Genomic DNA, 23,421 nt, shown 5'->3' on the forward strand with positions numbered 1-23,421 from the left:
TAGGACTCCAGTCTCCACTCCCTTGCTGCTGCTTCTGCAGAGGCGCCAGGCTAGATGTAAGCTGCGGAACTAGAGAGCACTGTGGGAGCAGAGACGTGGGCTTAGGTGGGTGGGAGTGTGAACACGCACTCCCCAAAGGGCTGAAACATCCTCTCCAGGGGAGCAAGGAGACTTTGCTTTCTGGGTTTTGGGTTTTGGTTTTGGGGCCACACCTGGCAGTGCTCAGGGCTTACTCCTGTCTGCACTCAGGTCTCATTCCTGGTGGCTCAGGGACCCCATAGGGTGCTGGAGATTGAACCCAGGTTTACTTGTGTGTAAGGCAAGAGCCTGCCCACTGTGCTCTCTCTGTCTCTCTCTTTGTCTCTCTGTCTGTCTCTGTCTGTCTGTCTTCTCTCTCTCTCTGTCTGTCTCTGTCTCTGTCTCTCCATTTAGGGATCACTCCTCGCAGGCTTCAGGGACCATTCATGGTGATGGGATGGAACCTGGATCATGCACCACAGCTGCTGTACCATCTTTCTAGCCCCTCCATGTCCATTTTTTTTTTTATTAAATCCTGTCACCCTGACAGGCCTCGGAGTAGGGAGATATTCTGTGTGCTGGAACCATAGCTTTCACATGCTGGAGACCCAGATCTGATCCTCAGTACTTTCCTGAGCCCCACTAGATGGACACCCCCCTTAAAAATTTAATTAAATATGATGCAGACAAGTCTTGTAACAAAATATTAACCTCATGGGGTGACCAGTAAGAGTAAAACCCTAAGCTTTGTTTTTAGGCCACACTCTGCAATGCTCGGGGTTACTTCTGGCTCTGCCCTCAGGAATCACTCCTGCTGTTGCTTGGGCGACCATATGGGATGCCAGGGATCGAACCTGGGTTGGCTATGTGCAAGGCAAGAGTCCTCCCCACTGGCCCCAAGAACCTAAATTGGTTGTTGTTTTTAAATTTCATTTTGATTTGGTTTGGTTTGGGGGCCACACCTGGAAGTGCTTAGGACTTAATTCCTAGCTCTGCACTCAAGAGTCACTCCTGGTGGGAACTGAACCCAGGGTGGCCATTTTCAAGGAAAGTGCCTGCTCAGTCCACAGTCTTTGGCCCTGACCCTAAGTTTGATGCCAGGTACCACCTGGCCCATGAGAAACCCGTGGTGGGGGATCTAAACACGAAGCCATCCTGTTCCCTTAAACTAAGAGAGAAATGATTCATCCACTCCGATCACCTCTAGTACTTCTTCAAGTGAGTGGCTTCTACTCAATTAGTTGGTTTTTTTTTTTTTTTGGGGGGGGGTACACACCTAGTGGTGCTCAGGGTTACTCCTGGCTCTGTGCTCAGAAATCACTCCTGGCAGGGTGGAAGGACTGTATGGGATGCCAGAAATTGGAACCCAGGTCCACTGAGTGTGCGACAAATGTCCTAACCACTGAGCTATCATTTTGGCCCCCTCAACTAGTACTTTTATCTCACTTAATTTATGAGGTAACACTTAAGAGCCAGATAGAGTACAGAGCCTGAGAAGGGAGTGCCTAAATCTGGGGAGGTTACAAGTATGTGCTAAGGTGGTAGTAGTGGTGGTGGGGAATACTGTCGACTCCTCTGGATGCCTAGAAAAGGAGGGCATGCCTGAAAGGCTTCCTGGAGGAAGTAGCCCAGGGAATTGGAGCATCAAGCCAGAAGGGATCTGAAAGGGGATTCTAGAGAGGGAAGCAGGAAGAAAAAAAGCCCTGGGGTGGGGCTGAATGGATGTGACTAAGGCAAAGAGGAGAAGCCAAAGTCTCCAGTGGGTGTGGAGGCAAATGAGAAAGCTATTTCCTGTCCCACGTTCTGGAACTTGGTATTTCTGGCAAGAGCCTGAGCTGAACCTTCTGTGTGGATGGCAGTTGGACTTGGACACGCCCTTGGATAACCCCACTGCAATGACAGTTGAACGTGGACGTGCCCCCTTTGTCGTGCTGGGTATAAAAGGAAAAGTTTGGACCTTAGCAGGGGGGCCCAGGATAGTGACCCAGAATAGTGCTGGCTCGAGGGGGGCCAAGAGGTAAAGCCTCAGAGAAATGCTGCCTGTTCTGTATCTATTCCCCTTTCTTTATTTTGGGGGAGGGTCCACACCCAGCAGCACTCAGAAGTTACTTACTCCGGGCTCTTAAGCTCAGAAATCACTCCTGGCAGACTCTGGGGACCATATCGGATGCCAAGATTCGAATCACTGTCCTTCTGCATGCAAGGCAAATGTCTTACCTCCATGCTACCTCTGGCCCCACCCCTTTCATTCTTTCTTGTACCAGGGCCTCCCCAGCCAACTCTTCCTCTCTCAAAGCCCCTGGCTGGCAGCAGCAGGTCTCAGACTCCAAGAGAAATATAAAAAAGATCGGGGGCCGGAGAGATAACATGGAGGTAAGGCGTTTGCGTTTCATGCAGAAGGTCATTGGTTCGAATCCCAACATCTCATATAGTCCCCCAAGCCTGCCAGGAGCAATTTCTGAGCCCAAATGGAGCCAGGAATAACCCCTGAGCGCTGCCGGGTGTGACCCAAAAACCAAAAAAACAAAAAGAGATTTTTGCCGGAGAGATAGCACAGCGTCATTTGCCATGCAAGCAGCCAATCCAGGACCTAAGGTGGTTGGTTCGAATCCTGGTGTCCCATACGGTCCCCCGTGCCTGCTAGGAGCTATTTCTGAGCAGATAGTCAGGAGTGGCTCCTGAGAGCCGCTGGGTGTGGCCCAAACACCAAAAAAAAAAAAAATCCTTGGTCTCTTTCCTTCTCTCTCTCTCTCTCTCTCTCTCTCTCTCTCTCTCTCTCTCTCTCTCTCTCTCTCTCTCTTTCCTTCTCTCTCTCTCTCTCGCTCTCTCTCTTTCCTTCTCGCTCTCTCTCTTTCCCTCTCTCTCTCTCTCTCTCTCTCTCTCTCTCTCTCTCTCTCTCTCTCTCTCTCTCTCTCTCTCTCGCTCTCTCTCGCTCTCAGCCCCAGGCAAGTGGTCGCTGCATGTTGGTGTCCCTGGGTTCATCAGTGAGTCTTGCAGCACCAGGCCCTGGCAGCCTTGGCTTTTGCAAATGGCGCCCCAAGAGTCACTTCTGGTGTTCTGGGGGCTGGGCCCACCAAGAAAGGGAAGCTCAGAGTCTTGATTGGATGGAGCCGTCCATTGAAGATGCATTTTATTTTATTTTGTGTATTTATGTATTTATTTATTTATTTGACTTTGGCGCCACACCTAGCTTAGGGTTTACTCCTGGCTCTATGCTCAGGAATCATTCTCAGCAGTGTTCATGGGATCATATGGGATGCCAGGAATCGAACTTTAGTCAACTGCATGCAAGGCAAACACATTACCTGCTGTATTATCTCTCCAGTCCCCCAGGAAGTGTTTTTTTGTTTTTTGTTTTTTGTTTTTTTTTGGGGGTGTGTGTTTTGAGGGGTATTGGAACACAGAGAAATTATTCCAACTCTGTGTTCATGGATAACTCCTAATGGCAGGTCTTGAACCAGACTTGGCTGTGTGCAAGGCCAGAATCTTAACCCCCATGCCATTTCTCCAATCCTCTTTCTAGGTTTCCAATTTTGTTTTGTTTTGGGACCACACCTGGTCACACTCAGGCTTTACTCCTGGCTCTGCACTCAGAAATCACTTCTGGCAGGCTTGGAGGATCATATGGGATGCCAAAGAACAAACCTGTTCAGCTGCATACAAGGCAAACACCCTAAATCCCTAAATGCTGTTCTATCACTCTAGCTCCTTCAGTTTTGTTAATTAGAAAATTTGGGGGGCCGGAGAGATAACATGGAGGTAAGGCATTTGCCTTTCATGCAGGAGGTCATCGGTTAGAATCCCGGCACCCCATATGGTCCCCCGTGCCTGCCAGGAGCAATTTCTGAACCTGGAGCCAGGAATACCCCTGAGCACTGCCAGGTGTGACCCAAAAACCACACACACACACACACACAAAAAGAAAATTTGGGGCAGGGCCAGAGAGATAGCACAGTGGTAGAACTTCTGCCTTGCATGCAGCCAAACAGAACAGATGGTGGTTCGAATCCCAGCATTCCATCTGGTCCCCCGAGCCTACCAGAGGCGATTTCTAAGCGCAGAGCCAGGAATAACCCCTGAGCGCCACTGGTTGTGACCCCTCCCAAAAGAAAAATTGGAGGGAGGGGCCAGAGAAATATCACAGTGGTATGCTTTTACTTTGCATGCAGCCAACTTGGGACGAACCCGGGTTCCATTCCTGGCATCCCATATGTCCTCAGTGCCTGCCAGGAGCAATTTCTGAGTGAAGAGCCAGGAGTAACCCCTGAGTGTCACTGGTGTGACTCAGAAACAAAAAAAAAATTGGGGCGGGGGGGGGGGGGTAGAGCAATTGCACAGCAGGTAGAGCATTTGCCTTGCACATGGCTGACTTGGGTTCGATCCCTGGCAACTCATATGGTCCCCTGAGTCGTTCAGGAGCAATTTCTGAGTGCAGAGCAAGGAGTAACCCCTGAGTTACTGGGTTGAGGCCTAAGAAAAGAAAATTTGGGGGGGTGACAAACCCATCTGTGTTAGGAGCATATTCCTGACTCTATGCTCAGGCATCAGTCCTGGCAATTTTGGGGATCATATGGATTGAATTTAGGTGAATCATGTGCAAGGCAACCTCTTTATTCATTGTCACTATCACTCTCTCTCCAATCAAATGTGTGTGTGTGTGTGTGTGTGTGTGTGTGTGTGTGAAGTTTGTGTCTCTATAGATTTCTTTTTTCACCTCTTCTCTTTGTCATTGTTGGGAGAATTTTGTTTTTGGACCATACCTGGCAGTGCTCAGGGGTTACTCCTGGCTCTGTGCTCAGAAGTGGCTTCTGGCAGGATATGGAATGCTGGGGATTGAACCTGGGTTTGTCTCAGGTTGGCTGCATGCAAGGCAAATGCCCTACCGCTTTGCTGTCACTCTGGCCCCTGTTAGGAGAATTTTGTGATGTAAATGTTTAGTTGTGATGTTCCTGGTGTGAACTGGGAGGCTCAAATTATGATCTCTAGGGATTTCTACGTGCATTTTTTACATTCTCCGTTTCCACAGTACTTGAGTATTTTTTTTTTAAGTTGCTTTGCTGGTTGGGTGCTCACTTCAGTTCTGGTGCTAACACAAGCTGGCTATGTGTTGAAAATCGCCTGCTGGTGCTCATCATATGATGGAACAGGGATCACACCTAAGGTCTTATGCTTGCAAGGAGAACATTCTTTTTATTGTTTGTTTGGTTTGGGAGTCACATCCAGTGGTGCTTAGAGTTTATTCCTGGCTCTGTACTGGGGGATCAATTCTGCTGGATTCAGAGACCATACAGGATGTCAACACTTCATGCAGAGGTCAACTGCATGCAGTTGCTATCATGCTATCACCTCATCTTTCTTTTTTTTTTGGGGGGGGGGTCACACCCGGCAGTGCTCAGGTGTTACTCCTGGCTCTACGCTCAGAAATTGCCCCTGGCAGGCTCAGGGGACCATATGGGATGCCAGGATTCGAACCACTGACCTTCTGTATGCAAGGCAAATGCCTTACCTCCATTCTATCTCTCCAGCCCCAGATCACCTCATCTTCAAAGCAGCCATTCTTTACTGTTGAGTCATCCGAATTTCCCCCTCCTAAATATGTACTTTTTTCATTGCTCTTTGTTTAACCAAGAATCTAAAATTAGGTAACCTTTGTGAGACTAAATGCCAACTAAAAGAAATATTGTTTATATCTACTGTCAGGACAGGAGAGATATTACAGCGTGTACTACATTTGTTTTGCATCCTGCAAATCCATATTTCATCTGTGGCACTGCACAGGGAGGGTTCTTGTTTTTTCTTTTTCTTTTTTGGCTTTTGGGTCACACCCGACGGTGCTCAGGGGTTTACTCCTGGCTCTGCACTCAGGAATCGCCTCTGGCAGGCTCAGGGGACCATATAGGATGTCGGGATTCTAACCACTGTCTGTCCTGGTTCAGCTGTGTGCAAGGGAAACATCCCTACGCTGTGCTATCTCTCAGGCCCTTTTCTTGTTTTTTCCTTATGGACAGTATCCCTTGAACCCAATCAGAAGTGATCCCTGAGCACAGAGCCTGGAGGAAGCTCTGAGCACCGGTGGGCATGACCTAATAAACAAATATAAAAGTTGAATTATTGGGGTCAGAGCAGGTTAGATTATTGGTGTGCAGCGGGAATGGTGTTTATCCTTAAATGCTGCCAACCCAGGTTCAATCCTTGGCATCCCTTATGGTCTCCCAAGCCTGCCTGGAGTGATCCCTGAGTGTAGAGCCAGGAATAAGCCCTGAGCACTGCAAGGTGTAACCCCAAAACAAACAAAAATTTATACTGAAAAATCACTGAGACTTTCTTTTTTTTTTTTTTTTTTTTGGTTTTTGGGTCACACCCGGCAGTGCTCAGGGGTTATTCCTGGCTCCAGGCTCAGAAATTGCTACTGGCAGGCACGGGGGACCATATGGGGCGCCGGGATTCGATCCGATGACCTCCTGCATGAAAGGCAAACGCCTTACCTCCATGCTATCTCTCCGGCCCCCATCACTGAGACTTTCTTTGAATTATTGTGTTTTATGCTGAGGGTCTGCGACACAATTCTTGCATATATATTTTTTATTATTATTAATCAATTTGACTTTTAGGTCACACAGGGCTGTGCTCAGGGCTTACTTCTAGCCCTGTGCTCAGGGATCATTTCTGGCATTGCTCAGGGGACCAAATGGAATTTAGGAGTAGCCATGTGCAAGTGCCTTGTGTACAAGTGCCATTGTGTAACATGGCTCCGGCCCTGACTTCTTATATTTTTGGTCTCATTTTTATTTCGTCCTGTAGACTTCTTAATTTTTTGGAAAGTTACATATCACCCCTTCCCCCCACACTCACATGCACTGATTAACCACCAACCAGGAGACACTTCCCAGCCTTCATCCTGCTCCCTTGGCTTTCTTTACCTTCCTCCTGGTTGTCTTATTTGTGGTATCAATTCTGTTTATTCATATTTTCTTTAGTTGGCTCGTCTACTTTGATTCCTCCTATGACAAACCTTGGGAAATCCTTCAAAATTTCTCTTCCTCTTCCAGCTTATTTCACTTCTGAGAATCCTCTGATTCCTCCTTCCCTGCCTCCCTCCCTCCCTCCCTTCCTCCCTCCCTTTTCCTCCCTTCTTTCTTTTTATTTTATTTTATTTTATTTTTTTTTGGTTTTTGGGCTACACCTGGTGATGCTCGGGGGTTACTCCTGGCTACCTGGCTATGCACTCAGAAATCGCTCCTGGCTTGAGGGACCATATGGGATGCTGGGGATCGAACCGTGGTCCATCCTAGGCTAGTATGTCCAAGGTAGACACCTTACGGCTTGTGCCACCACTCCGGCTCTCTCCCTCTCTCCCTCCCTTTTTTTCTCCCTCCCTCCCTCCCTTCCTTCCTTCCTTCCTTCCTTCCTTCCTTCCTTCCTTCCTTCCTTCCTTCCTTCCTTCCTTCCTTCCTTCCTCTTTCTCTCTCTCTTTCTTTCTTTCTTTCTTTCTTTCTTTCTTTCTTTCTTTCTTTCTTTCTTTCTTTCTTTCTTTCTTTCTTTCTTTCTTTCTTTCTTTCTTTCTTTCTCTCTTTCTATTTTCTTTCTCTCCCTCCCTCTTCTTTTTGGTTTTTGGTTTTTTTGGGGTCACACCCAGCAGTGCTCAAGGGTTACTCCTGGCTCTGTGCTCGAAGTCGCTCCTGGCAGACTCGGGGGACCATATGCCGGGATTCAAACCAGTGTCCTTCTGCATGCAAGGCAAATGCTCTACCTCCATGCTATCTCTTTGGCTCCCCTTTCTTTCTTTTCTTTCTTCCTCTCTTTCTTTTTTCTTTTCTTTTTTTTCTCTTCTTTTCTTCTTTCTCCCAAACTTGACAGTACTCAGGGATTACTCTGTGCATAGGAAGGCCAATCCCAATGGTACTCAGATAAGCACACAGTACCCTGGCAAGCAAGTGCTTCTAGAGCTCAAACCTGGGGCTTCCTTGTGCTTCCCTCTTTTGAGCCACATCCCAAGCCCCATTGCCATCTGCTTTTCATCACTTCTCTGTTATGGACCCTTTGCTTGTTTCCATTATCTCAAATCTTGTCAATATTTGTTTTAGTTGAGCTAAATAAACACAACATATCGGCTCTGGCAGTTGTTGAAAAGAAAGTATGAGTGAGGCTGGACTTGGGGGCCTTTAGAGAGTGCAGGGCATTGAATCCTGTTCCTTCATCTCCATCCTATCTCTCCAGCCCCATCTGGCCCAGTTTCTGTGCTCTTAGGAAATCAAAGACAGCCTGTAAAATCATGTAAAACTGCAGATAATTCCCTGCCAGGTGTTGGCTAGCAAGAGAGACAGACCAACAGACTTGTTGAAGTTTGGGTTAGGGGGCAGGAAGAGGAGGGATCTTGGGGTATTGGAACTTCAGCAGAAGCTACTGAAATTCTGATGCCTTTTGTTTAATATGCATGGCAGTGCTCAGGGTGACTCCTGACTATGCACGTAGGGATCACTCCTGGCAGCGTTTGGGAGACTGAATGAGATGCCGGGTCAAATTGCAGGAAGAGGATTACATTTCTCACTATACGATCACTCCACCCTTGCTACTGGGATTTTAGACTTATGTGCCAGCAGGGAAATGGGAGAGGGAATGTCTTGGTTGAGAGCAAAGGGAAGTCTGGGTGGCCCAAAAGACTGCTGGTTGGAAGCTGCTCTTCCTGCTAGGCCAGGTGGAGTCTTCCATCCGGTCTGTGAGATGGTAGATCCCTCTTCTTCAGCATTCGAATACACACCACACCCTGTGCTTTTGCCTTTCGGCCTGTTCTGGGGCCCCATTGGTAGAGGACGTGCTGGCACAGCTAAGTGGGTGGCTTTGCCCCATCTGACCACACCCTCTGAGACTCATTTGAAGAATATCTAAAGTGGGTGGATCCCTGGACTGGAGAGAGATGGTTTGTTGAGTACAGGATTTGCATGCAGGAGGGTTGAGTTCCATCCCTGGCACTACAGAGTAATTGAATCCAGGTGTCAAGCACAGATCTGGAAGTGAGCTCTGAACACCACCAATTTCTTCCCTGACCTCTCAAAAAATTTTTTGTTTTTGCTTTTTGGGCTACACCCAACAGTGCTCAGACCTTACTCCTGGTCTACCACTCAAGAATTACTCCTGGGGGGCCGGAGAGATAGCATGGAGGTAAAGCATTTGCCTTGCATGCAGAAGGACAGTGGTTCGAATCTCAGCATCCCATATGGTCCCCTGAGTCTGCCAGGAGCGATTTCTGAGTGTAGAGCCAGGAGCAACCACTGAGCACTGCCAGGTATGACCCAAAAGCCAAAAAAAAAAAAAAAAAAGAATTACACCTGGAGGGCTCGGGGACCATATGGATCAACTGCACGCAAGGCAAGCGAGTGCCTACCTGCTCTTCTATTTCTCCAACCCACAAAATAACTTAAAAAAAAAAGAGAGGAGGGGCCAGAGTGGTGGCACAGTGGTAGGGCATTTGCCTGGCATGCTGCTGATCCAGGACAGTTCTATCCCATATAGTCCCCAAGCCAGGAGCAATTTCTGAGTGTAGAGCCAGGAGTAACCCTGGAGCATTACTGGGTGTGGCCCAAAAACTAAAAAAAAAAAAAATGAGGAATGGAGAAATAGTTCAGTGAGTAAGGCACTTCCTTACGTGCCCTAACCGGGATCAATCCCTGGCACCCCATATGGACCCCAAGTACCACTGGGAGTTAGCCCTAAGTGAGCCAGGAGAAACCCTTGAGTAGTATGTGACCATCCCCAGAAAAGAGTTGATACCTTCATCATAGGGCCATATGAATATTTTCAAAAGTGGTACTGGGAGGAGCAGTGGCACAGGTGGTAGGGCATTTGCCTTACATGTGCTAACCTAGGATGGACCGTGGTTTGAATCCCCGGCATCCCATATGGTCCCCCAAGCCAGGAGCGATTTCTGAGCGCATAGCCAGGAGTAACCCCTGAGTGTCACCAGGTGTGGCCCAAAAACAAACAAACAAAAAAGTGGTATTCTGAGGGGCTGGAGAGATAGAAAAGGAAGGAGGCACTTGCCTTGTAGCCTATTAGTTCAGTCCCCAAGACCCCATAGGTTCCTTTGAGCACTGTCAAGAGTGATCCCTGAGTGCAGAATTAGGATTATGTCCTGAGACCTACTGAGTGTAACCTTAATCCCTCAAATATGGGGGGCACTTTTGGGGGACATACATTTACAGGCATATGCCATGAGTGTTTTGTTGTTTTTATTTATTTTTTTTGACACATCCAGCTCATTATACTCCTGGCTCTGCATGCAGGGCTCTCTCTTGGTGAGACTTGGGGAAAAGATATGGGGTACCTGGGATTGAACCCAGGTTGGACACATGCAAGGCAAGTACCTTACCCACTGTGCTATGTTCTAGCCCACACCCTGATACTTGTTGGGTGGATTTCCCCTAATTTCCTGTATTTACTGTGTTACACAGAGCCAGAAGCTCAGGGAGAGCTATCTGCCCTGAGTTGTTGTAGACATCTTGCGTCTCAGCAATTCTCGTGGGTCATAGTCCTTTCACGGGAGGAAAACGGGTAACACGAGCGGACGAATATGAAATATGAAATAATGATACCACACACAATATGTGGGGTTAACACGTTTCTGGCAGGAGTGTGACAAGTTTAATTTTTTAAGCAGGGAAATTTATAGGGGTAAAATTAGCCACAGGCGAAGAATAATTGTAATCACAAAGCCTAGTACAACAATGACAATAGCTAAGTAATGGTGTGACTAAAAATTCTAAGTTACAAGAGAGAAGGTCACACAACTCAAGGTCACACAACTTGCAAGCTTACTTTAAATGCAAAAATCAGGATTAGTAGGAAATATCTAGAAACTTGGTCTTTCTAGGCTGGACTTTATTGTTTTAGAGGTTAAATGAAGGGAGGTACCAAATCCCCAGGAATAAGCTTCCCTATTTCTAAAGGTGGGTCAAAAGTCAAAATCTGTATTTTAGTTACGCCCTTGATTACCAGAAACTGCAGCTGAAAAGGACATATTTGAAAAGGAGAGAAAAATTGTCTTTGCTTTTAGGGCTGACTATATCCAGAAAAAGGGGTACTCAAATAAATTCTGGTGCTGGAATTTCTGAGCCAAATTATTTGATAAAGGCCAATATTTTGCCTGATATAAACAAAGGAGAGATAGTCAGATACTGGCTGAAAATGTAATGCCAGGCGTCTCTTCGGAAATTCCTCAACCATCCACGCAGGGGAAAAATGCGTCAACAGCGGGCCTTTTGAGGAACCCCATGGGGTTAAATTAGTTCTACCCAGGCCCGGAGAGATAGCACAGTGGCGTTTGCCTTGCAAGCAGCCGATCCAGGACCAAAGGTGGTTGGTTCGAATCCCGGTGTCCTATATGGTCCCACGTGCCTGCCAGGAGCTATTTCTTTTTTTTTTTTTTTTTTTTTTTTTTTTTTTTGGTTTTTGGGCCACACCCAGTAACGCTCAGGGGTTACTCCTGGCTATGTGCTCAGAAGTTGCTCCTGGCTTGGGGGACCATATGGGACACCGGGGGATCGAACCGCGGTCCGTCCAAAGCTGGCGCAGGCAAGGCAGGTACCTTACCTTTAGCGCCACTGCCCGGCCCCATCCAGGAGCTATTTCTGAGCAGACAGCCAGGAGTAACCTCTGAGCAACACCGGGTGTGGCCCAAAAACCAAAAAAAAAAAAAAAAAAAAATTAGTTCTACCCACCAGGAAAATCTGAGGATACATCTGGTGGGCTGAGCCCCCCTAAAAGCTTAGGCATGCCCTGGCACTGAGTAAAGCATCTCTTTCTTCTCTTTCTAGTTGGAGCTGAGGACTTGGGGGCTACAGTGAATGGTGATGTGTTTCAGGTAAGATCCATTCTGTCCTGTGGTTTACAAGGACCCAGAGCTGGGACTCTGGTGGTCACTTCTGAGTGGATTGTGGGATATATTGTTTATTTTTCGGCTACACCTAGTGGTGCTAAGAAGGTTACTCCTGTCTCTGCACTTGAGCTCAGGGCACCATATGGAAAGCTGGAGATTGAACCTGGGTGGACTTTGCACAAGGCAAATGTTTTAACAGCTTGCTATACCTTCCCTCCCTCCCTCCCTCCCTCCCTTCTTTTCTTCTTCCCTTCCTTTCTTCCTTTCTTCCTTCCTTCCTTCCTTCCTTCCTTCCTTCCTTCCTTCCTTCCTTCCTTCCTTCCTTCCTTCCTTCCTTCCTTCCTTCCTTCCTTCCTCCTTCCTCCCTCCCTTCCTCCCTTCCTTCCTTCCCTCCTTCCCTCCCTTCCTCCCTCCCTTCCTCCCTCCCTTCCCTCCCTTCCTCCCTCCTTCCCTTCCTCCCTCCCTTCCTTCCTTCCTTCCTCCCTCCCTCCCTTCCTTTCTTCCTCATTGTTCATTTAGAATCAGGGTTCCTTCTACTCCAGCCCTCTGGACTAGCCTTTTTTTTTTTTTTTTTTTTTTTTTTTTGTGGTTTTTGGGTCACACCCGGCAGTGCTCAGGGGTTATTCCTGGCTCCAGGCTCAGAAATTGCTCCTGGCAGGCACGGGAGGACCATATATGGGACGCCGGGATTCGAACCGATGACCTCCTGCATGAGAGGCAAACGCCTTACCTCCATGCTATCTCTCCGGCCCCTCTGGACTAGCCTTTAAGCTCTCCTCTCAGACATTTTGTTTGTTTTTTGGTCACACCCGGCCAACTCTCAGGGCTCTCCTGGCTCTGTACTCAGAAATCACTCCTGGCAGGCTCAGGGACCATTTGGGATGCTGGGATTCAAACATCTGTCCTGAATCGGCTACCTGCAAGGCAAACACCCTACTGCTGTGCTATCTCTCCGTCCCCAGACTTTTATTATTATTATTATTATTATTATTATTATTATTATCATGCAGAAGGAGGAGAGAAATAATAAAAACTGCTAGAGAAGGAGACTGAGAGAGCACAGCAGAGGGTGTGCTTGCCTAGCTCGCGGCTGACTTATGTTCAATCCCCAGACCTCATATGATCCTTCAAACCCACCTGGAATGATTCCCCAGTGCAGGGCCAGGAGTAAGGCCTGAGTACTGCTGACCGAGTGTGACTCCCAAATCAAAAAAGAAAAAAGGGGTTGAAGAGATAGCATGGAGGTAGGGCATTTGTCTTGCATGCAGAAAGGATGGTTATTCAAATCCCAGCATCCCATATGGTCCCCTGAGTTTGCCGGGGGCGATTTCTGAGAGTAGAGTCAGGAGTAACCCCTGAGTAATGCCAGGTGTGACCCAAAAACAAAAGCAAACAAACAAACAAAAAACAAACTGATGGGGCCGACAGATAGCATGGAGGTAAGGCATTTGCCTTGCATGCAGAAGGACAGTGGTTCGAATCCTGACATTTCATAAGGTCCCCCAAGTTTGCCGGGGTGATTTCTGAGCATAGAGCCATGAGTAGCCCGTGAGCGCTGCCAGGTGTGACCCAAAAACAAAAAAACGAAAACCGAATGATAGTGCAGGTGTTAAGATGCTTCTTAATTAACATGCAGTAAATCTTTGATCCTTAGGACTGCATGGTCTTGGAGCACTGCCTGGAGTCATTCTTGAGAGTCGAGAGCCAGGAACAGTGCCTGAGCACTGCCAGATATGTCCCCCCAAACCCAAACCAACATCCTCCTACAAAGCAGAATTCAACTCTATTGACACAAAAAGCTGCTAGCAGCCCATGGGTAGAGAAGCCCATGCACATGGCACACACAGTCTGGTTGCCCTGGTTTTTAGTTTACAAATCTCTTTACTCAAAAATGTGAGAAAGAGCTGTACAGTCTGTTCACTGGTGTAGCCTTGAGAATGGCAGAATGGCATGGAGCCGAGGGATGTGTTCATTTGCCCTGGAGTGCCATCAGCTCTTTTCATTCCTTTCCTTTTCTTCCCTCCCTCCCTCCCTCCCTCTTTCTCTTCCTTGTCACACTTGGCCCTGCACTCAAGGATCACACAAGGATCACTCCTGGCAGTGCTTATATGGGCTGCTGAGGATCAAATCCAGACTAGCTGTATGCAGGGCCAGCAACCAACCCACTATTCTATCTCTGCAGCCCCCTCTTTTCTTTCCTTTTTGGTCTGAGCCATACCTGATGGTGCTCCCAGGGGTTACTCCTGGATCTGTGATCAGAAATTATTCCTGGCAGGCTCAGAGGACCATATGGGATACCGGATATTGAACCCGGGTTGTGGCAAGCAAGGCAAATGCCCTCTTCACTGTGATAATGCTCCTGTGCCCCGTTTTCTGTTTTTGTTTTGGGGCCAGACTGACCTAAACTCAGGTCGGCCAGTGCATGGCAAACACCTTATCTGCTGTAGTATTGCTCCTGTCTATCCTCTTTTTGTTTTTAAAGGTAAATATATCCTTTTTAATTGCTGTTGTTGTCTTTGGGCCACACCCAGTGACGCTTAGGGGTTACTCCTGGCTAAGTGCTCAGAAATCACTCCTAGCTTGGGGGACCATATGGGGCGCCGGGGGATTGAACCGCGGTTCTTTCTAGGCTAGCACGGGCAAGGCAGATGCCTTATCACTTGCACCACCACTCAGGCCCCAAATATATCCGTATTTTTTGAGGGGCACACCTGAAAGTTCAAAGATTTGTCATGGCTCCATCCTAATGGATCACTCATGGAAGTGTTCAAGGGATCATTAGTGATGGTGAAGACTAAACCTGGGCTGGCAAGATTTTAACCTGTAATACTATCTCTCGAGCCCTGACAAAAATATTTATTTTGGGGCCACATCTGTCCCCTGGGGTTGATTCCTGGTTTATGGATCATTCCTTCCAGTCCTCAAGGGATTGTATGCAGTGTCGGGGTGAAACAGTTCCTTTACCTGCAAGGCAAAATACCTTGAAAACTGTCCTCTCTTTCCAACCATGCCCCATAAAATTATTACTATTATTTTGACTCGGGGGCCACACACAGGGGTGTTGATGTCTTTTTTTTTTTTTGGTTTTTGGGTCACACCCGGCGGTGCTCAGGGTCCTGGCTGTCTGCTCAGAAATAGCTCCTGGCAGGCACGGGGGACCGACCATATGGGACACCGGGATTCGAACCAACCACCTTTGGTTCTGGATTGGCTGCTTGCAAGGCAAACGCCGCTGTGCTATCTCTCCGGGCCCGGGTGTTGATGTCTTATCACTGGCTCGGCACTCAGGGATCACTCCTGATGGGGCTTGGAGAACCCGATAGGGTGCCTGTGATCAAACTTGGGGTTGCCCTGTGCAGTACAAGGCCCCTGTCAATTCTAGCCTGCCTATAATCATTTTTGTTTTGTTTTGTTTGGAGGCCACGCCCAGTGATGCTCAGGAATTCCTGGCTTTGCACTCAGGAATCACTTGTGGCATTGCTTGGAGTACTGTGGGCTGCTAATATTTGAACCAGGGTTGGCCACCTGCAAGGCAAATGCCTCCCCCACAGTATTATCGCTCTGCCTCCCACCTATAACATTTTAGGGTGGATCCTATATCACACATCCACACACACCTCACCAGAGCACGTAGGAAACTACTTTTTTGTTTGGGGGCCACACTGTCTGTGCTCAGGGCTTCCCCTTGGCTCTGCACACAGGAATGCCTTGTGGACTCTGGAGAACATGTGGTGCTGGGGATCAAACCCGGATTGACCACATACAAGGCAAGTGCCCTCCCCACTTTGGCCCCTAGGAAATTCTCACGCTGCTTCTCTTTATACCAGCGGCCCCCCCCCCCCCCCCCGCCCCAACCAACCCACTCCAGAAATAGGGTGATGGTATTTAGACTGAGAATATTCAGACCTCAACCACCACTCAGGGACCCACAGTTCTCAAGGCTTCTCTGTCGGCCAGATGCGTGGGAGGGGCAAAATCTTTTTTCCTTCTTGGTCTGGCCCGGCTGGGCACAGGGGAGCGGAGGGGGGATGGTGTGGGGACCCCACCCTGTCTGGCTCCCACTAGTCCTCTGGGGAATAATAAACAATGCTTTCTTATGTAAGCGAAAGGTCAGCCACCTTACCCAGGGCAGCTGGCCAAGGTTCCTTCTGAACAGAGCTCCAATCCAGCCCATTTGAAATGGCAGCTCTCTATCTAGCACCTCAAAAGCTGGGGCCCTCTACCTGGGAACTGAGAGAACCCCAGAGGAAGTGAATTGGGAGGCTCTGGGATCACACCCAGCAATGCTCAGGCCTTCCTCTTGGCTCTACACTCTGGGATCACTTCCAGTAGTGCTCACGGGACCCTGGTGCAGTGCCTGGAATCAAATCCAGATTGCCTTGGCTTAGTCCCTGGTCCTGAACCTCTCCAGCCTTCAGACATGACAGGATTTGGGGACTCCTGGAACTTAGGTTGCTCTAGACCAGGGGTCTCAAACTCGCGGCCCGCAGACTGTTTGCGGCCCTCCGTACAACATTTTGTGACCCTTTCCTAGAGGAATCTTTTTTTGTTTTGTTTTGTTTTAGTTGTTTGGGTCACACCCCACAATGTTCAAGGCATACTACTAACTTTGCACTCAAAGATCACCCCGACTTTTCCTCCTGAGGCCCCCAGATTAATTGGGTTTGAGACCCCTGCTCTAGACACATTCAGGCACTCTCATTTGACTTTGTAATGGAGAATGCTGTTTGTTTGTTTGTTTGTTTGTTTGTTTTTCTGTTGTTTTGGTTTGGTTTGGGGCCATACCCAGCTGTGCTCTGCACTACTGGCTGGGAACATGTGGTGCTGGGGATCGAATGAATCTGGGTCAGCTTCATGCAAGGCTCCCTTGCATGTGTTCCAGCATGTCCCTTGCATGTGTAACCCAACCCATGTGTTCCAGCTCCTGGGTGTGGCAGCTTTAAAAATGAGAAAGAGGGCCTGAGAGATGGCATGGAGGTAGGACGTTTGCCTTGCATGCAGAAGGATGGTGGTTCGAATCCTTGCGTCCCCTATGGTCCCCCGAGTGTAGAGCCAGGAGTAACCCCTGAGTGCTGCCGGGTGTGACCAAAAAAAAATAATAATAACAATAATAAAAATAAAAATAAAAGAACTAAAAAAGAGAAAGAATGAAGTAGTATAGCAGGGAAGGCACATGGCCAACCCATGGGCCATGTCATGGAATCAATTCCTGGTATCCCAATCCCCATAGGATTGACTTCTGAGTGCAGTGAGGAGTAAGCCCTGAGCATAGTTGGATATGATTGGTCCCCAAACAAGCAAACAAACAAACAAACATAAACCACCAAGTAAAAAAGAAAAAGAAAGGGGCCGGAGAGATAGCATGAAGGTAGGGCATTTGCCTTGCATATAGAAGGATAATGGTTTGAATCCCGGCATCCCATATGGTCCCCCAGCCTACCAGGAGTGATTTCTGAGCATAGAGCCAGGAGTAGCCCCTGAGCACTGCCAGATGTGACCCAAAAATCGAAAGAAGAAAGAGAGAGAGAGAGAGAGAGAGAGAGAGAGAGAGAAGGAGGGAGGGAGGGAGGGAGGGAGGGAGGGAGGGAGGGAAGAAGGAAGGAAGGAAGGAAGGAAGGAAGGAAGGAAGGAAGGAAGGAAGGAAGGAAGGAAGGAAGGAAGGAAGGAAGGAAGAAAAACACACAGGTTACTGTGTCTGTACTGTGTCTGTACTGAGTCTGCCCACATAGGGTCTAGGGTCAGAGCAACAGCACAGTAGTAAGGCATTTGCTTTGCACGTGGCTGACTCAGGATTGGGGATCAAACCGGATTTGATCCCCAGCATGCCTTATCATGCCCCAAGCCTGCTAGGAGCAATTTCTGAGCACAGATCCTGGAGCAACCTTGAGTGCAGCCAGGTGTGCCCCCCCCCAAAAAAAAAAAAAAACCACAAAAGCAAAAAAAAGAGTTTCTTGGTGTCCTAAGTGAGACATAGAGACTCAGGCCTGAGACTTCAAAGAGAAATCACAGGAAGATGGAAATGCAAATTTTGGGCAAAATGTTTGCCCTCCTGCAAGGACAAAAGGACTGACATGGGGACTTTGAACCTCTAGGGTTGCTCTGTTCTCAGCTCATTGCTGTTCTTTGATTTTATAGCTACAGATAATTCTTCCAGGAATAAGCCTTAGAGCTAAATTTCTTTGGACACTTAGAGAAGAGGTCAAAAAAAAACTTCAAGGGGCCAGAAATATAATACGGGTAAAGTGTTTGTCTTGTATGCAACCAACACGGGTTCTATCCCTGGCATCTCATGTCCCAAGCCCTCCCGGGCCAAGAGTGATCTGAGTGCAGTTAGGAGCCTCGGTGGGGATTTCCCCCCAAGAGACCCCCCTGAATCAATGGTAAATTAATTGCCACTCTCAGAGCACACTCTGAAAGGGTGCTTGCTTGCATGTAGATGACCCGAATTTGATCCTCAGCATCCCATATGGTATCTGAGCCCCATCAGGAGTAGTTCCTGAGGGCAGAACCAGGAGTAATCTCTGAGTATCACCGGGGGTGTGACCAAATCAAACTAAAACCAATACCGAATACCAAATACAAATACCAAAACAAAATACCAAAAAAACAAAGCAAAAAACCCAAAAGCAATGAATTCTGGACCAAAGTACTTTCCAAGTGTGGCCCTAAACCAGGAAAACAAACAAAAAACCACCAAAACTAAACTAAAAGACGTTTCTTAGAGAGGCTGCAGTGATAGTACAACAAATAGGGGCTTGGCCTTGCATGTACTTGACCTGGGTTTAATCACTAAGCACAGAGCCTAAAAGTAAGTAATGAGCACTTCCAAGTATGGCCCCAAACCAAACAACAAAAACCAATAAAAGCACTTGACTTTTGGTAACCTGGTACTTCAGAATGAGTCTCAAGTAAGCTTGATCCCTTGGCACTATTGCCAGAGGTTCTGGCTGGGTGAGGCACAGGCAATGAACCATAAATAAAATTCCACTTTGGGGAGAGGCTTAGCTTGAGTAATTCCATCCTGGCTAGGCTTGGCCTAAATAACTCCAGGTAACAATTGAAACTTCAGAAGAGGGGCCGGAGAGATAGCATGGAGGTAAGGCGTTTGCCTTTCATGCATATGGTCCCATATGGTCCCCCGTGCCTGCCAGGAGCCTGCCAGGAGCAATTTCTGAGCATGAAGCCAGGAGTAACCCCTGAGCACTGCCGGGTGTGACCCAAAAACCACAAAAAAAAAAAAAAAAAGAAACTTCAGAAGAAAGCTGTCTACTTTCTAGAAGTCAGGTTTTAGTGGGTGGGAGAGACAGTATAGTGCCTTCCACATGGCCAAGATGGGTTTGATTTCTGCCCTCTCTCTCCAGCCCCTACACGAGTGACCCCTAATTGCAGAATCAGGAGTAAGCCCTGAGCACTGCCAGGTGTGGCCCCAAAACAGAACCAAAAAATGTGCTCACGTCAGCAGCATGAATACTAAAATTAGGTCAGAGAGACCGTACAGCAGGTAAGGCACAAAGTCTACCTGGGTTTGATAACTCACATGCAATACAGTCACCCGAGGACCTCCAAGAGTGATTATTGAAGCACAGAGCCAGAGTAACCCCTGAAAAGGAATATGTCTGAAGCAAACTCCCATATCCCCTTTAGTAATGCTTGCACTTTTTTTTTTTATGATTTTTTTCTTTCCATTTTTGGGTCACACCTGGTGATGCTCAGGGGCTACTCCTGTCTCTGTTCAGGGATCACTTCTGGAGGGGTGCTCCTTGTGTATATGCAGGTTCAGTGGAATCCTACCAGATCCAGCTGTGTTCAAAGCAAGAGCCTTAACCCCTATACTGCCCGGTCCCTCAGAGGATGCTTTATTCTCACAGCCTCTAATAATCAATGACTCCAGGAATGTTCATACACTTTTTTTTTTTTTTTTGTGGTTTTTGGGTCACACCCGGCTGTGCTCAGGGGTTTTTCCTGGCTCTGTGCTCAGAAACTGCTCCTGGCAGGCACGGGGGACCATATGGGACGCCGGGATTCGAACCGATGACCTTCTGCATGAAAGGTAAATGCCTTACCTCCATGCCATCTCTCCGGCCCATGTTCATACACTTTTTCACTACCTTGCTGCCCTAGAAATTTGATGGACAGGGAACCAAGAGACCAAGTCTCCAAATTCATCTCTGGCCTCACCCTGGTGCTATTTGGTCCACCCGTGGTGGCCAGAGCCGGATGGGATTGGTCAGAGACTAGGGTGTGGTTTGTGAGTTTTGCACACTCAAAATCCTGTGCAATAGTGGGGGAAATGCAGGGGCAGAGGAATATTAAGTACAGCAATAGAGTTTTTGCCTTGCATGTGGCCTACGGGGACAAACCCGGTTCAATCCCCGCATCCCATATGGTTGGTGTCTGAGCCAGCCAGAAGTGATTTCTGAGTACAGAGCCAGGAGTAACCTCTGAGCTCCACCAGGTATGGCCCCAAACAAACAAAAAATAGGGAAAATGGAGGCAGAGCAGAAGGCGCAAAGGGCTGGAGTGCATGCTCTACTGGCGTGAGTCCAAGGTTCCAGCCTGAATTCTGAGCGTTGCTTGGCCATGAGGCAGTCTTGGGCACCGTAATCTATAATCTTCACCAAACCAAAAAGTCAAAATAGGTGCTGGAGAGATACAGTTAATTGAAGAGGGTGCTTGGCTTGCATGAGACCAATCAGGTTTCTTCCCAGCACCCCATATGGAGTCCTGCCACTGCCAAGAATAATCCCTGAGTGATCCCAGAGACAGGAAACCCCGAGCACCACAAGGAGCAGACCCTCCAAATTAATAACGTAAAATAAAAATAAACTGGGTGGGACCAGAGTGACATTACAACCAGTAGGGTGCTTGCCTTGCCTGTGGCTAACCTGGGTTCAATTCCCTAGCACACCATATGATACCCTGAACCAGCCAGGAGTGGACCCTAAGTTCTGCCAGGTGTGGCCAAAAGAGCAAGAAACAAATTTAAAAAATCTTGGTTCTAGTGATCCAGATAGCTGAGGTCTGAGCCCATATCGAGTTGTATCTTAGCTCTGAAGTCAGCAGGCACCAAGGCCAGAGGATGCTAGAAGTGGGTGTTTGGGCTGTCCAGGGTCTGAGGGGGGTCCTGGCTGGGCACTGACATGTAGCGAGAGCCTGAGTCTTCAAAGAGAGGAGGTGCATCCACTTTGATGGGGGTTTGCACCTGAGATGCAATGCTTGGAATTCATTGCATGGTTGGAACAAATATGAGATGCTACTGGATGTGCCATACCACACAGCTACTGGGGCTAGAGAGGCAGACATTTCTTCTTCTTTGGGGGGGGGTGGTTTACATCTGATGACGCTCAGGGGTTACTCCTGACTATTAACTCAGAAATCGCTCCTAGCTTGGGGGACCATATGGGATGCCGGGGGATTGAACCCTGGTTCGTCCTAGGTCAGCCACCTGCAAGGCAAACGAAACACCCTACGCTGTGCCACCTCTTTGGCCCCAAAAGAAATTTCTGGCCTAGAGAAATTATATAGTAGCCAAGATTCTTACCATGCACACAGCAGGCCATGAATTCCCGGCATTACAGAGGCTTCCTGAGCAGAACCAGGAGTGATCTCTGAGCACAGAGCTAGTATAAAGTCCTGAGCATTGGGATGTATGGCCCAAAACAACAAATTTCTGGCCCAGGCCAGAGCTGGGCTTTGCATGCAGAAATCCTGAGTTCCCTTCAACCTCCCCATATCCTAGTACCACCTGGAGCAACAACCCAAAAATAAACAAGGAAATTTCTGAGGGCTGAAGAGATAGGACACTGGCCTGGCACTTGCCTCGCACTTGTCTGACCTGGATTCTATCCCCAACACCATATAGCATTTCCCAAGGACCCACCACAGAACAGAGAATCAGGAGTAAGTCTTGAATATCAGTGATGGCCAAACAAGCAAAAAATTTCTTGTTGGGGGCCTGAGTGATAGTGGGGCTGATAGGTCATTTGTCTTGCACGCGGCTGACCCTGGTTCAATCCTTGGCATCCCATACGGTCCGCCTAGTTGAGCACAGAGCCAGAAGTAATGTCTGAGCATCTCCAGGTATGGCCCCCAAACAAGCAAGGCTACTGAAGCTCCCCCCAACCCAAGTGTATGGATCTGAGGCAAGATGGAGAGTGGGTATGGAGTTAGTGGGAGCTAAGGCAGCTTCTGGCACTGGCAAAGCACTTCCTTTTTTGTTTGTTTGTTTGTTTGTTTTTGGGTCACATCTGGCAGCGCTCAGGGGTTACTCCTGGCTCTATGCTCAGAAATCACCCGACAGGCACGGAGGACCATATGGGATGCCGGGATTCGAACCACTGTTCTTCTGCATGAAAGACAAATGCCTTACCTCCATGCTATCTCTTCGCCCCGGCAAAGCACTTCTATAGGGGAGATCACAGGATAAAGAGGTCACTTGGGTCCTTCTTGCCTGCCTGTACCTCTGGGTAGATTCATACTCAAAGATCATGGTTCTGCTAGGAGATCCCCCTGACTTTGAGCTGCTTTGATAATCAACACTGCTTTGGGGGTGGTTGTAAGGATCAAAGAGAGCCAGAGCTGTTTAGGGAAGACTGGAATGGAGGGAGTGGTAAGGCAAGCTTTGTTTGTAGGACACCCTGGTTTCCATCCGCAGCAACACACACACACACACACACACATGCACGCACACACACACACACACATGCACGCACACACACACACACCTGATTAATTGCAGCTTCTTTGCAGATTTGTTTCTGTGGGGATAGAGATAATAGCTATATGGACTGGAGCTTAAGCTCTGCATGCACTCATAGATACCCTGCATTCATGGGCCTGTGAGCACCGCACCACAGGTATGGCCCGAAATCAGAAACATTGAATTGAGCACGGGCTATGAACACGAGGACTTGGTGGAATATCTGACAGAGGGAGTGTGCTCTGGGAAGAAAACTCTCCACAGATTCCTCCCCCTTCCCATCCACCTGCGGATATTGTGGCAGAGATGTGTGTTTCTGTGTGTGTGTGTGTGTGTGTGTGTGTGTGTGTGTGTTTCTTACTCCCTCATTGGGGTGCTCGCACACACCTGGCTTCAGTGTAGCTGGAAATCAGTGACCACATTAAGCATCCCCAGAGTGGCCAGGATCTTGCTGGGTGCCTGAGGTCTGCTACTGGGAGCCAATTCTTGGCCTCATTCGTGCAAGATATAGAGAGTTTGCCTTGAGCTCCTGGTAGCTCCTTTGGGATAATTTTGGTCAGTGTTTGTTTATTTACTTACTTATTTATTTTTATTTTGGGCCCATACCTGGCTTGCTCAGGGGTTATTTCTGGCTCTGAGCTCAGAAATTTTTCCTGGTAGTGTTAGGGGGATCATATGGGATGCTGGATATAGAATCTGGGTCAGTCTCATGTGAGGCAAATGCCCTACCCGCTGTGCTATCACTTCAGCCCCTAATGGTTGCTTTTTTGAGGCCATACCCAGCAGTACTAAGGGTTTCTCCAGACTTTGCTCTCAGGAATTGAAATCCCGT

The 23,421-nt window shown here is 48.2% G+C and overlaps 2 protein-coding genes across 3 annotated transcripts in view; one reads left to right on the forward strand and one right to left on the reverse strand.

The window, feature by feature from the left end:
• The window catches only part of FAF2 (Fas associated factor family member 2), a 475,675-nt gene that overhangs the window by 46,809 nt on the left and 405,445 nt on the right, over positions 1 to 23,421 (reverse strand). The window lies entirely within an intron of this gene.
• CLTB (clathrin light chain B) overlaps positions 1 to 23,421 on the forward strand; it is a 33,622-nt gene that overhangs the window by 4,395 nt on the left and 5,806 nt on the right. For both annotated transcript variants that reach the window (XM_049775774.1, XM_049775773.1), the window contains exon 2: positions 11,829 to 11,875. In XM_049775774.1, the coding sequence (XP_049631731.1) occupies positions 11,829 to 11,875 (47 nt within the window). The remainder of the gene's footprint in view (positions 1 to 11,828; positions 11,876 to 23,421) is intronic.

Source organism: Suncus etruscus, chromosome 6 (assembly GCF_024139225.1).
Source record: "Suncus etruscus isolate mSunEtr1 chromosome 6, mSunEtr1.pri.cur, whole genome shotgun sequence".
NCBI classification, from domain to species: Eukaryota; Metazoa; Chordata; class Mammalia; order Eulipotyphla; family Soricidae; genus Suncus; species Suncus etruscus.